Source organism: Barbus barbus, assembly GCF_936440315.1.
Source record: "Barbus barbus genome assembly, chromosome: 27".
Lineage (NCBI taxonomy): Eukaryota > Metazoa > Chordata > Actinopteri > Cypriniformes > Cyprinidae > Barbus > Barbus barbus.
In genome coordinates, this window is record NC_136755.1 from 13,126,729 (window position 1) to 13,138,751 (window position 12,023).

General features: G+C 39.0%; 1 protein-coding gene across 3 annotated transcripts in view; it reads right to left on the bottom strand.

Annotated features, from left to right (window-relative positions):
• Positions 1 to 3,745: 3,745 nt before the first annotated feature.
• trappc3 (trafficking protein particle complex subunit 3) overlaps positions 3,746 to 12,023 on the bottom strand; it is a 28,605-nt gene continuing 20,327 nt past the window's right edge. For 2 of the 3 annotated variants that reach the window (XM_079381117.1, XM_079381116.1), the window contains exons 3-5: positions 7,017 to 7,116; positions 5,708 to 5,890; positions 3,746 to 5,620 (exon numbers count right to left, since the gene is read on the bottom strand). In XM_079381117.1, the coding sequence (XP_079237243.1) occupies positions 5,501 to 5,620; positions 5,708 to 5,890; positions 7,017 to 7,116 (403 nt within the window). In that variant the 3' untranslated portion in view covers positions 3,746 to 5,500. The remainder of the gene's footprint in view (positions 5,621 to 5,707; positions 5,891 to 7,016; positions 7,117 to 12,023) is intronic. The other variant, XM_079381118.1, reaches the window with a different exon arrangement.

The window sequence follows — 12,023 nt, forward strand, 5'->3', positions numbered from 1 at the left end:
GGGTAGTTTATCGCCATATATGCCAAAAGAATTGGCGCCGCTTATACAAAGGATTCATCCACTCATGTTATGAACCATTAAACTTTATGGGGCAAAACATTTATTTAAATAAACACATCTATAGGCTGTGTTTTTAGCTCAAAAAGAAAGAAACGAAGATCAAACCACCATGAATCCAAACATCTCATTATATGACATCATTTCTATACACTCCAGAACTCTCCCCTACTAACAGAAACGTTCAAAGGGTACCTCTATTTGTATAAAGAGCAAGCCCATTAAAAACAAAGTCTCTCGTAAGAATTGTACTTTTCTTCTCAGTTCGCTGGGCACACATGGCGCAATGTGTACACAAGTTGCTCTGGAACGTTTCGACTGTTTCCATAGTGACTCATTCATGTGGGTCTGCTTGAGCATTCCATCTCATGACAGAAACCTCTCTGTTCCAGAACATTCTCTCTTTTAGATCGACTCGGGACACACAAAATCACAAGCAAATTAGAGTTGAGCGAGAGAGGGAAAACAGGGAGCTAAATGGCACTTCCTGCAATTTCGAGATTTGGGCAATTTGACTCTGTCGGGTGGTTTGTAATCGTTTTCTACATGTATAAAATGCAGAAAAGGCTCCGTCTGTTCAGAAGGGCAATAAATAAATGAAAAAGCTTTGTGATTCTTCAAGCGAGCATGCCGAAATATGACTAGACATCTACCCAGACCTCCACTGCTAAGTGTATGTGCATTTATTGCAGTGAAAGACTGGGCTGTTATAACCTCATTCGCTTTCAAAATGGGTTAAAAGGGTGGGTCTGGTCTTGGACCTGGTTTATTACACAATAAAGAACTCAAAACATACTTGACTGCTCGATTGGAATGGCAGCTTTGACATGGGGGAGTATTCATGTCAAGCAGACTAGTAATGACATCACTAGTGGGCCATGTTCAGGTGATGGAGTGCTGTGTCATGCTTTGTTTGGTTTTCCAACAGAAGCCATATTAATTCAAACAGAGACTGAGAAAAACATGTCAGGAGGACAATTATGTATTCAAGAAATGTCATTCGTTGGAAAGCTCAGTAATTAGTTTGGAACATGCTCGGTTTGATTTTATAGAACTGTCCAGTCTGCAATGTCAATATACAAATGAACAGCATGCATTTTCATACATTAATGCAGCTTTGTGCAGACCTGAGTGAGGTAGGTGTATCCTGTCACTCAACAGCAAAAATAAGTATAAGCATACACCATTGTGCGAGTTAGCAAATGTTTTTGTTTATCTGAAGACATTTTCAGGTTTTATTCCTAAAAGGCTTGTGTATAAAACTACTTCCTCAACTTTAGTCTAGAAACAGCTAAAACTGAACATGGCGCAGAGATATGCAACATTAATTCGGTCAACAAACATGGAACTACTTAATAGTCATACTAGTCTTCATTTAAGAAAGTTTCACAACTAATCAGAATCAAGAATGTTGATAATTTGTTATATAACATTGTCATTTTTAAGTGTGATTTAAGTGTTCAATTTTTCTTTGGGCCACTATATAAGTACACAACAACATATGACCTTAAGCAAACAATGGCATATTACTGAAATTAAGCAATTAAATTGATTATTTTAATAATTCACATAAATCCTCTCAAAATACTGAAACTCACTGTGCTATGATCTATTAGTCTGGGGATACAATGGAAAAAAGAGGACCTTTCAAGTACCATTTAAGACATTGGCAACAGGTCCAGAGGTTGCTGTGTGAGGCAGAGGAGTTATGCTCTCTATTTGTCCCAGATGTGTTTGATTCAGATCAGCATAGCGGTAGTCATGGGAAAGTGGAAGTAGCACATTTTACATGTTATAAATATGGTGACCTATCCAAGATAATCCTCTAAATAGAGGTGCCTAAAAAAAGTGAAAAATCTTCATTCAACAGAAGAATTTATAAATTAACTAAGAAACAAACAAATGTTTGAGGACTAATAGGAAAAGTCTTTGACATATGGCGTTCCTCAAGGATCTAATTACATCTTTTCTTGACATCTAAGAATTACCTCAGACAAGAGGGTTTGTTGCATTTCCATCTCGGATCCTTTGATTTACCGTCTCGTGACCTTTACTGGAAACAGTGTGCATGCTGCTGTTCCTGCGAGCCAGGGAAGATCATCCATTCGTGCCATCTCCTTTGTGCTCCAGAACAGCTGTGGGAGACTTGGACACCATGCAATGGGCTGTGATGGCTCTCCAGCATTGGGTCGGTTCTCCGCGCTCCAGTGCATGTTGATATTCCCACAAGGTGTGTTTTTGAATCGCACTCGGTCTTACCCTCTGACCTCCCATCATCTCGCTGCCAATCCTTTCGTCCTGGCAAGGCTTGAAAGTGGGGGATACAGTGGAAGCACCAGAGAAAGAAAGTGAGAAGAAAAGAAAGACGGAAGAATGGATGAGGGGGATTCAATAATAGTGAGCTAGCAGCAGGCCATCCGCAGGATTTTATTGTTTCAGCGTGCCATTCAGCATTTGTTTCTGATATAGGGCACATGGTTGCATTTAGAGGGTTTAAATGAGATTGGTGTGTACCGTCTCGTTTCCAGCATACGCAACTTTTGCTACTTGTATGCTAGAACTGTCCTAATAAAATTCTTGAAGGGACAGTCACCCCAAAATAAAAGTCTGTCATGAGTTACTACTCACATTCATGCTGTTCCAAACCCATATGGCTTTCTTTCTTCTGTGGAACACAAAAGGAGATGTTTTGCAAAATGTTCACTGCGCTATTCCATATAAATCAAAAGTGGATTGGCAACAAGTACTGTCAAGCTCTAAAAATAATAAAAAAGGGCATAAATTCATTAAAAATGTAGTCTATATGAACAATATTTCACTATAAGAAAAAAAAAAAAAAAAGAAAATCTAGCTTGTCAGACTTGCTCACCATTCACTTTCATTGTATGCAAAAGAGCACCTTGGACATCCTGCTAGACATCTAATTTTGCATTCTAAGGACAACAGATAATCAGAGGTTTTAAAAATACATGAAAGTAAAAAAAAAAAAAAAAAAAAAAAAAAAAATTTTTTTTTTTAAATGAGCTATTCTTGTTAATGTTGGAATGAAATTAAAATTCACCCTATATATTATCTAAATGCATGTTTATAGATATTATGAACAATTCATCTGTGCATACATTCCATTTTTTAAGTTTTGACCTTGTGATGTTTAATCAGAATATCATAACTGGAACGTTCTGTGAAAATGGCTCATCTCTGGTGATACAGTATATGCATAACTTCTCCAATTATTTAGTCTGCTTAAACCAGCGCCCTCCACAATCGACTCAACGCTCACATTAATTTTTTAAAGTGCAACATCCACATCTAAAAATCCAATCAAAAACTGAAGCATATAACAGAACATACACAAACCGCATGAAGTTTCAGGCGTCATTTCTCTCATTTTCTGCCACTGACCTGCCTTTAGACGTGAAACAAAAATAGCTTGTAAAAATCAAATCCTTATGGTGGAAAAAAAGCTTCTTGGAATTCTTTTGTGCCTTATGAAGAATTTCAGTATTGGCCTAGTATGGTGGCCACACCGACATGAGCAGCTCATACAGATGAGGAAAAACATACAGTATAAGAAAGATGATGAGGAGGTCATCTCATAGTCTGGAGTCCATTCTTCTTCTCATGCCGAGATTCATATTGGTTAAAGGTCACCATGATGGTTAATGAATACTGACACATCACTTTGTTTCGGATGCTAGGCCAAGAAGATATCCTGTATTGTTAAGATAGGAGAAAAAAGGTGCAAGAGAAATTCCTGAGAGCATATGGAAGAGTGATACAAGTTTTCACACAGTTCACAATCCCAGCTGTATATCCCCATGATACAGGCGTCTGATTCTGCCAAATGATTTACATCAAATGTTTGCGTGAAACCATTTCCTCTTCCCTTCCAATATACACATTGTACAGAATACATACATTGTATGCATAATCTAGCGAGAGGGGACGAGGGATTCGGCCTGACAGGGCTCTGCATACGTTTTCCACTGTTTTTCTTGTAAATGTCCCTGATTCAAGAGCGAGTGGATAAAGAATATATTCCACAAAATAATTTCCCAGCCCCAGAGATTCAAGCAGTTGGTGGACCCCGTGAGCAATCAAATACCAAATTAAAGAGAGAAACAGAAAAATCCATAAGAATGGAAAGAGGAAAAAAGGTCACCCACCACAATGCTCACAGCTACCTCTAGTGGCTCAATGTAACAAAACAATACACATACACAATGAATGCATTATTCAATACATCAGTGTGCATCAAATCACATGGAAACTGCATCTGAAAGGGCTAAAGTTTCTAAAACCGAATCTATACACTAGCTGATGGGAAGTAGTACTAGAAGCAGTAAACTTCTTTTCATTCGTGATTGACGAGGTGTGGAATTCTGGAAAAAGAAGCCCAGATTATGACGCAAGGTGACTAACAGGTGTCAGGAACGAACTTTAAGCTGCTCCAGAGAAATGAATGGCTTTAAACGAATGGCCTTCCCCTTCTCACTGGTCAGCACAACAGTGAGCCCCTCGGCTACACCACTAAAACGCACTGGCTCCCAAAACAGCCCTGTCCTGAACACGCACCAGTGAACCTCCAGGCCCTGATTGCTTCCACGTTGTTTGAGTAAACATCTGAGACGAATTAGGCCCTTGTTATTGTTGTTTAACTCTAACCACATCGTGCTGCCGCGCTGTAGGAATAACAGTCCCACGATGCAAGGGCCAGTACACGACAAGTCGAAGACGGCGATGGGGGCTGCCGTGACACTTCATTAAATACGTGTGGAGGGACCTGCCACAGGCTCAGCACACACAGGTCTCATTATCTACATACCTAGAGCCCTCCCAGACTCCCCTTAACACCACTGGCCCATGTGCGTCTCACAAGACTACGGCTCTGTTCTTGGCGAACATGGGGCCCTTTCTTCAAATGTTGGTTTTAGATTAGCCAACTAAAGTTGTTTTCGATACAAGCGTTATGAACATTAAAACGCAGTGTGATATGGTCCGCTCAAATGAGCGCTTTATTGCAACTTTGAACAAATATTAGTTTGTGTCAAAGGCCTATTGAGTAGAAGAACGATAAATGAGGGGATTGGCCACAGTTGTTGGTAGTTAATGATTTATTCAATCTAATTATGATACTTGACTAAATAAATTAGACCTTCTGTGCCGTATGTATGAGTTAAACGCAAAAAAAATTAAAAATACACTAGAGACAAACTGACATACAAAAAGAGACTTGAGAAGGTATTTGTATGAAATAAAAAACATGGACCAGGTGGAAAGAACATGCCAACCTTGGTGACACATCGAGAGAAACCTTCTCGACGGTGAATTCTCATTGCAATACTTACAATGTTTGGGGATTGGTTGGTCTTCTTGACCAAAATAGACGTTTTTGGTTCCCAAACCAACATAAAAAGTCTCTCGAATCAAAAGTCTCTCAGTCTCATTCATCTCCAGCTGGCAGGTTCTCCTCGATCCTTTTGATGAACTTCATACGAATTTCTGTCACATTGTCACCTCTTAGTGTGTCCTGAGCGAATCGCACATCCACTGCCATTTGAACCTGTAGGAGTAGAAGAATAACCTTAGTGTGAATAGTAATTGAGAGTTAGCAGAAGATCATCGATTCATCACACAAACAACTCTTCACCATTTCAAGAGCTCCTCTCAGCACTCCACAAAGCAGGTTGGAGTAAACTAGATTACTGTGGTTGTCAGGAAGCTCTACAAAGTCCACCAATGGGTTGCTTTCGAGGATAAGAGAGAACTCATCTCCAGCAGGACTCCAGTTGGTCACGCTGGGGGTGATACCCAAGTACATCTTGAAGGCTACCTGTTAATGTGAAGAAAAAAAAGGCTCTTGAGTCTTCATGTTAACTCGCTTGCCTACACCTATGATGTCAGGGCCACATTAAGTGATTTTGCAGAGCTGCCACATTCTTTTTAGGTGCTGTATTCACGTCTCTGACACTGAAATTACTTGTTTTTTGCACAACTGCACAGTACGGGTTTGAAAAGACGTTTTGAGGACAGGTCATTAGAAGACAAAAATCTTGATAATTTTCATCACACAAACAGTATATCACAATGTAAAACCAATTAGATAATCCAGTTAATTAAATACACGAAAATTAAAGTTACTGAATTGACAATGTATTCTTTTTATTTTAGAAACCTGGACACAAACTCAAAGAGTAAGATTACTATAAAGAAGAATAAGATATTTTAGGGATGCATGGCACGGCACCATTTTGGTTATTGGCTGATACAACATTTTTTATTGTTAGTATTACTTTCTTTAAATTGATACCAGGTTATATTGGATGTTTACTTAAAGTACCTAAAATCACTTGTTGCAAGTGCTGTTATTGTGAACTATTAAATATAAAAAAATGAAAATATCAGGGTCCCAGCAAAGCGATGCATTCTGGATTAACATTCGACAACGTGGCACACGTGGAGGAAAGTGAGGAGAGAAAGACAGAGAAAACAGAAGAAGAAAGGAGAACAGACAGACAGACAGAGACCAAGCAAGCATGGACAGGTGAAGGAGAGGGGGAAGAACGCTCTGTCAATCCTGTCAGTGTGAACCCTATACGCTTAGGATGAGCTGAATTGTTTCGTAAAAAAGCAGAGTCTGTGGCTCTTGCAGACCAAAGAAAACAAGCCGAGAGGAATACAAGTGTCTTGGTTCACTCTAACACCGCACAGACTGCCCGCCAATTGGCTTTGCGTTAGCATAGCGTGGATGTTTCTCAAGCTGTAAAAATTTTAAACGGTAGAAAGATGTGATGAAAGCTAAGAAAATATGTGGGCTACTGCAGGTTGAAGTTCAAATTCCAGTCACTTGCTTGCGCATTAACATGCTTGCCTGCTTCCTGATTCTCTCTTTCTCTCTCTAGCTTGGAGTAAGGGAGGGCTCAGCATGTGCTCTGATTGGCTCCAAGTACTCACGTTACCTTTGCAATGACATCGGCTGTTTCTCGGAAATCGTGACACCTCCCCACACTGGACCGAGCCAAGAAGTCCTCAATCAGACGCACTCCGATATTGTATCCCCTTGAAAGGATGGAAGAAGAGAAGGGAAACTGTGAAACTGTGCCATTGTCAGAGCAACTTCGCTTTCAATCGCTCTCATTTCACCCACCAACGCAATCATAAGAACTATAATCTCTTCTTACTTTGAAGGTCTTATTGAAACACTTTAAATTCAAGCACTCGAAAGAAGAGATACAAACTTGTTGGATGGAGAGAAAGTCAAATCTTACTTTTGCTTATATCATATTTGATGCTTTAAAGAAGCAAGAGGAAAAAAAAAAAAAAAGATTGTATTTCAGACATGTTGCCAAACCCAATATCAGTGGGACTACTGGATTAGTTCAAGGCACGGTTTAAATGAAAAGACCACTCTGCCAAAGAATACACACTGCCCACTGATTCTCTAAATCACAACCGCTGGACTCCAAGCATCTCAGGGCTTTCCACACATCCTCACTGCTTTCCCACAATCTTTAAAACAGAGCTTCCTGACTGGTTTTGATTCAGGGCTCAGATTTTACATTGGACATCAAGTGGTGACCCAACACGGTAGCAAAATATTTCTACAAATAAAAGCAACAAATACTTACTCAGACATAAAAATAAATTAATACAATTATTTGCACAGGCCCAATAATATGCACAATTATTACTAGAAACAACTGGATGGTAAATATGAGACATGCACAGCAATTAGAGCAGAAAAATATTCAGAACTGCTTTTCAATAAGTGCATGTAAATGCACTGCATGAGATTTCAGTGCAATTAACACCAAAGAAAATAAAACACATTGTACTTCATTTTACTTTAAGGTTTTGAGGATGAGTGCATTGGAATCTGCCTAATTTTGATTAGCTTCCACCAAGTGACAAACAGAGATTTTGATTGGACATGGAAGGCATTTCTCTTTCCTTTGAAAACTTGACAAGGCTATTTATTTTAACTATATACTGGTTTGGGGTCCGCTGTTTTTTTTTTAATTGTCTAGTCACCAAAGATCCTAAAAAAGTACCATGGTTTTCGCTGAAATATTACAACTGTTTAAAACATTGATAATAATAAGATTTCTTTCTTGAGCATCAAATCAGCATATTAGAATGATTTCTGAAGGATCATGTGACACTGAAGACTGGAGTAATGATGCTGAAAATTCAGTTTTGCCATTACAGGAATAAATTACATTTTAAAATATATTGCAATCAAAAACATGTATTTTAAACTGTAAAACTATTTCAGAATATTACTGTTTTTTTTACCTGTATTTTGAATGACTAAATGCAGCCTTACATAAGAGTCTTCTTTTAAAAAACATAGTTAACTTCTGAACAATAGTCTACATGTTTACATATATTTTATTATTACATAAGAATCAGTGCAGTACAACATGAGATGTGAACTTGCTAATACAAAAAAAAAAGAAAAAAAAAAAAGATAATCAACAGTCATCCATCTCTTTCATCTGGATCCAGTCTAACAGTGGAATTGAATTTGACAAGTATAGCCAAGTGGGGAACAGAATCATGCATCTAAAAACCAGGGTGTAACCTACAGCTGCACGATTCATTTAACAGGGTCAAGAGAGAGACAGCCCTCCAAGGACCTAGAGTGGCACATTTTATACTCTTTATACCACTCAACCCAACTTCAGCAGACTGGATGGCACAATCACCACACCTAATATAACAACCTACACCCAGTGCAAACAATACAACACCCACATAAACCCTCTCTGTTCCACTAATACAAATTGACAATTGGAAAGTGACAAACGTAAAAGAAATGGTGACCAGTTACAGCACCTAATAATACAAAAATATTCCCTACACTTTCATAAATTGTTTAATCTACTGGGGTCGACAATATAATTGGCCCGGTGGCCCGGACGTACTTTTAAAACCTTTTAAAACCGTCAGGGCCACCAGATCGCTCCAACCACTAGCCCGGTGGGGCCAGTAAAAATAATGCCTCGATTAAAAAAAAAGTCTAATTTCACATTAATTACCTGTGGTTCTGTGTTTTGATTTCTGTTAAATCGTCTCGGTAACCACCGCTAGCAGGTTACGTGATCCCGACAGCCTTACAGATGCAGCGGGTTTATGCTCGCTCCCGCGGTTACGCGCGCAAACTGCACACTGCTGCTCAGCACCTACCTATAGCTACTATTAAGCTAGGCTACATGTTTCTGAAACCCCCATCACCCGGCCAAACGCCGGGTAAAAAAGAGAAGGCAAGGAAGAGAAAATCACCAGAGGAATTGAGGGAAAGCGAAAGGGAATACGAAAAGAAAAGGCAGAGAAAGTTTCAGCCCCAGTGGCGAGACCGCTGGAATTGGCTGGGCTTAGGGGTGGACGATAAAAATGTCTCCACGATCTGCTTTTGAAGAAATATGGTAGTATCGTGCTACAGCACACATTATGTCAAATACAGTTCTGGCGCCGCGGTCTCTATATACTGTACAACACGACATACAGCAGTAGAGTTACTCTGACAGGACACTGCACTTATTCGCGATCGCAAAAGTACATTATTTGCACACAAGCCTTGCTGGTTAAATGTTTAATTCACGCGCTGGTCTGACGTGCGCTCATACACCTGAAGCACGTGCGCTAAAAAGCCTGTCTAACAGCGCCTGATTACTCAACTAACTTATCTTCTGCGCTAATACTGTCAAAACACACAAGGTTTACATACAGACTCAGTTGGTTATCTCTAAAATGAAAGTGAATAGTTAAGAGAGAAATGGATGCGTGCCTGTATATTAGATGCGTGCAGCTCTTAAAGGGACAGGACACTAAACATGCTGCCGCTTGTCATTAAAGGGATAGTTCACCCTAAAATTTAATTTCTGTCATCATTTACTCACTCACATGTTGTCCCAAACCTCTATTAATTTCTTGTGCTGAACCCAAAAGAAGATATTTTGAAGAATGAGGGTAACCAAACAGTTGCTGGTCCACATTGACTTTGATATGAAAGAACAATCCTATGGAAGTCACTGAGGACCAGCAACTGATTGGTTTTCCACCTTCTTCAAAATAGCATTTATGTTCAGCAGAAGAAAGAAACTCATTCAGGTTTAAAACAACTTTTGAGTAAATGATGGTATAAAAATAAAACATTATGACAGAATTGACAGACAGATGACAGAATATTAATTTGTGGGGGAACTATTCATTTAACGTTAACAAAACAACAAAACGCAAAGAGAAAAATCACTCTATTCTTGACTGAAAAACTTTAATACAGTTGCTTTAGGAATCAGTCTATGTAGAGTTTTATTTTTATATTTGTTCATTCAATTTCATTGAATGCTCTGCTAAATACACCTATTGTACCTGAAAATGAAGAAGTTTGTTTTATTTGTATATTATGTGTATTTGTAATGTGTATCTTTGTTCTTATTTTTTAATAAGAAAGATAGAATGATGACAAAGATTTTTATCTTCGCCCACTTTGACCTAAATATCTGCCATGTCTTTTTTTTTGTTTTTTGTTACCTTGAAAGGCTTTGTCTTTCTAGTTTGGCTGTAATGCTCAGACAGCTTGTAAAACCAACATGACAAAGAATCGTGATAAAATCGTGAATCGTGATATTTCTAAAAAAAAATCGTGATATGATATTTTTCCCATATCGCCCACCCCTAGCTGGGCTACGATCAAGAAAAAAAGAGGTTTACTGTGAGCTCTGCAGATCAATGCCCACATATGCAGACAAGTAAGTTAGAGAAAAGTTAACGTGTATGAAACCTATGGTATGAACATAATATAATGAATTGCTGTGTGACTACGGAGAATGAATCCTATGCAATAGGTTTATTTGCACTTGTTTCATGTTTTTGCACAGTTTTGCTGCACTTTGCACTAAACCTACCTTAAAAAAAATTAATGTTATTCATGTTGTTCAAGCAAACTGTTCTTTTTCGTGATTATTGGGATCAATACCCGACGCGTTGACCTGGGCCAGTGAACTTCAAAAGACACTGGCCCGGAGGGCCAGTGGCAAATTTCCCTTATTGTCTACCCCTGAATCTACAAACCCGATTCCAAAAAAGTTGGGACACTGTACAAATTGTGAATAAAAACAGAATGCAATGATGTGGAAGTTTCAAATTTCAATATGTTATTCAGAATACAACATAGATGACATATCAAATGTTTAAACAGAAAATTTATAATTTTAAGGGAAAAATAAGTTTATTTAAAATTTCATGGCATCAACACATCTCAAAAAAGTTGGGACAAGGCCATGTTTACCACTGTGTGGCATCCCCTCTTCTTTTTATAACAGTCTGCAAACGTCTGGGGACTGAGGAGACAAGTTGCTCAGGTTTAGGAATAGGAATGTTGTCCCATTCTTGTCTAATACAGGCTTCTAGTTGCTCAACTGTCTTAGGCCTTCTTTGTCGCATCTTCCTCTTTATGATGCGCCAAATGTTTTCTATGGGTGAAAGATCTGGACTGCAGGCTGGCCATTTCAGTACCCGGATCCTCCTTCTACGCAGACATGATGTTGTAATTGATGCAGTATGTGGTCTGGCATTGTCATGTTGGAAAATGCAAGGTCTTCCCTGAAAGAGACAACGTCTGGATGGGAGCATATGTTGTTCTAGAACTTGGATATACCTTTCAGCATTGATGGTGCCTTTCCAGATGTGTAAGCTGCCCATGCCACACGCACTCATGCAACCCCATACCATCAGAGATGTAGGCTTCTGAACTGAGCGCTGATAACAACTTGGGTTGTCCTTGTCCTCTTTAGTCCGGATGACATGGCGTCCCAATTTTCCAAAAAGAACTTCAAATTTTGATTCGTCTGACCACAGAACAGTTTTCCACTTTGCCACAGTCCATTTTAAATAAGCCTTGGCCCAGAGAAAACGCCTGCGCTTCTGGATCATGTTTAGATATGGCTTCTTTTTTGACCTAT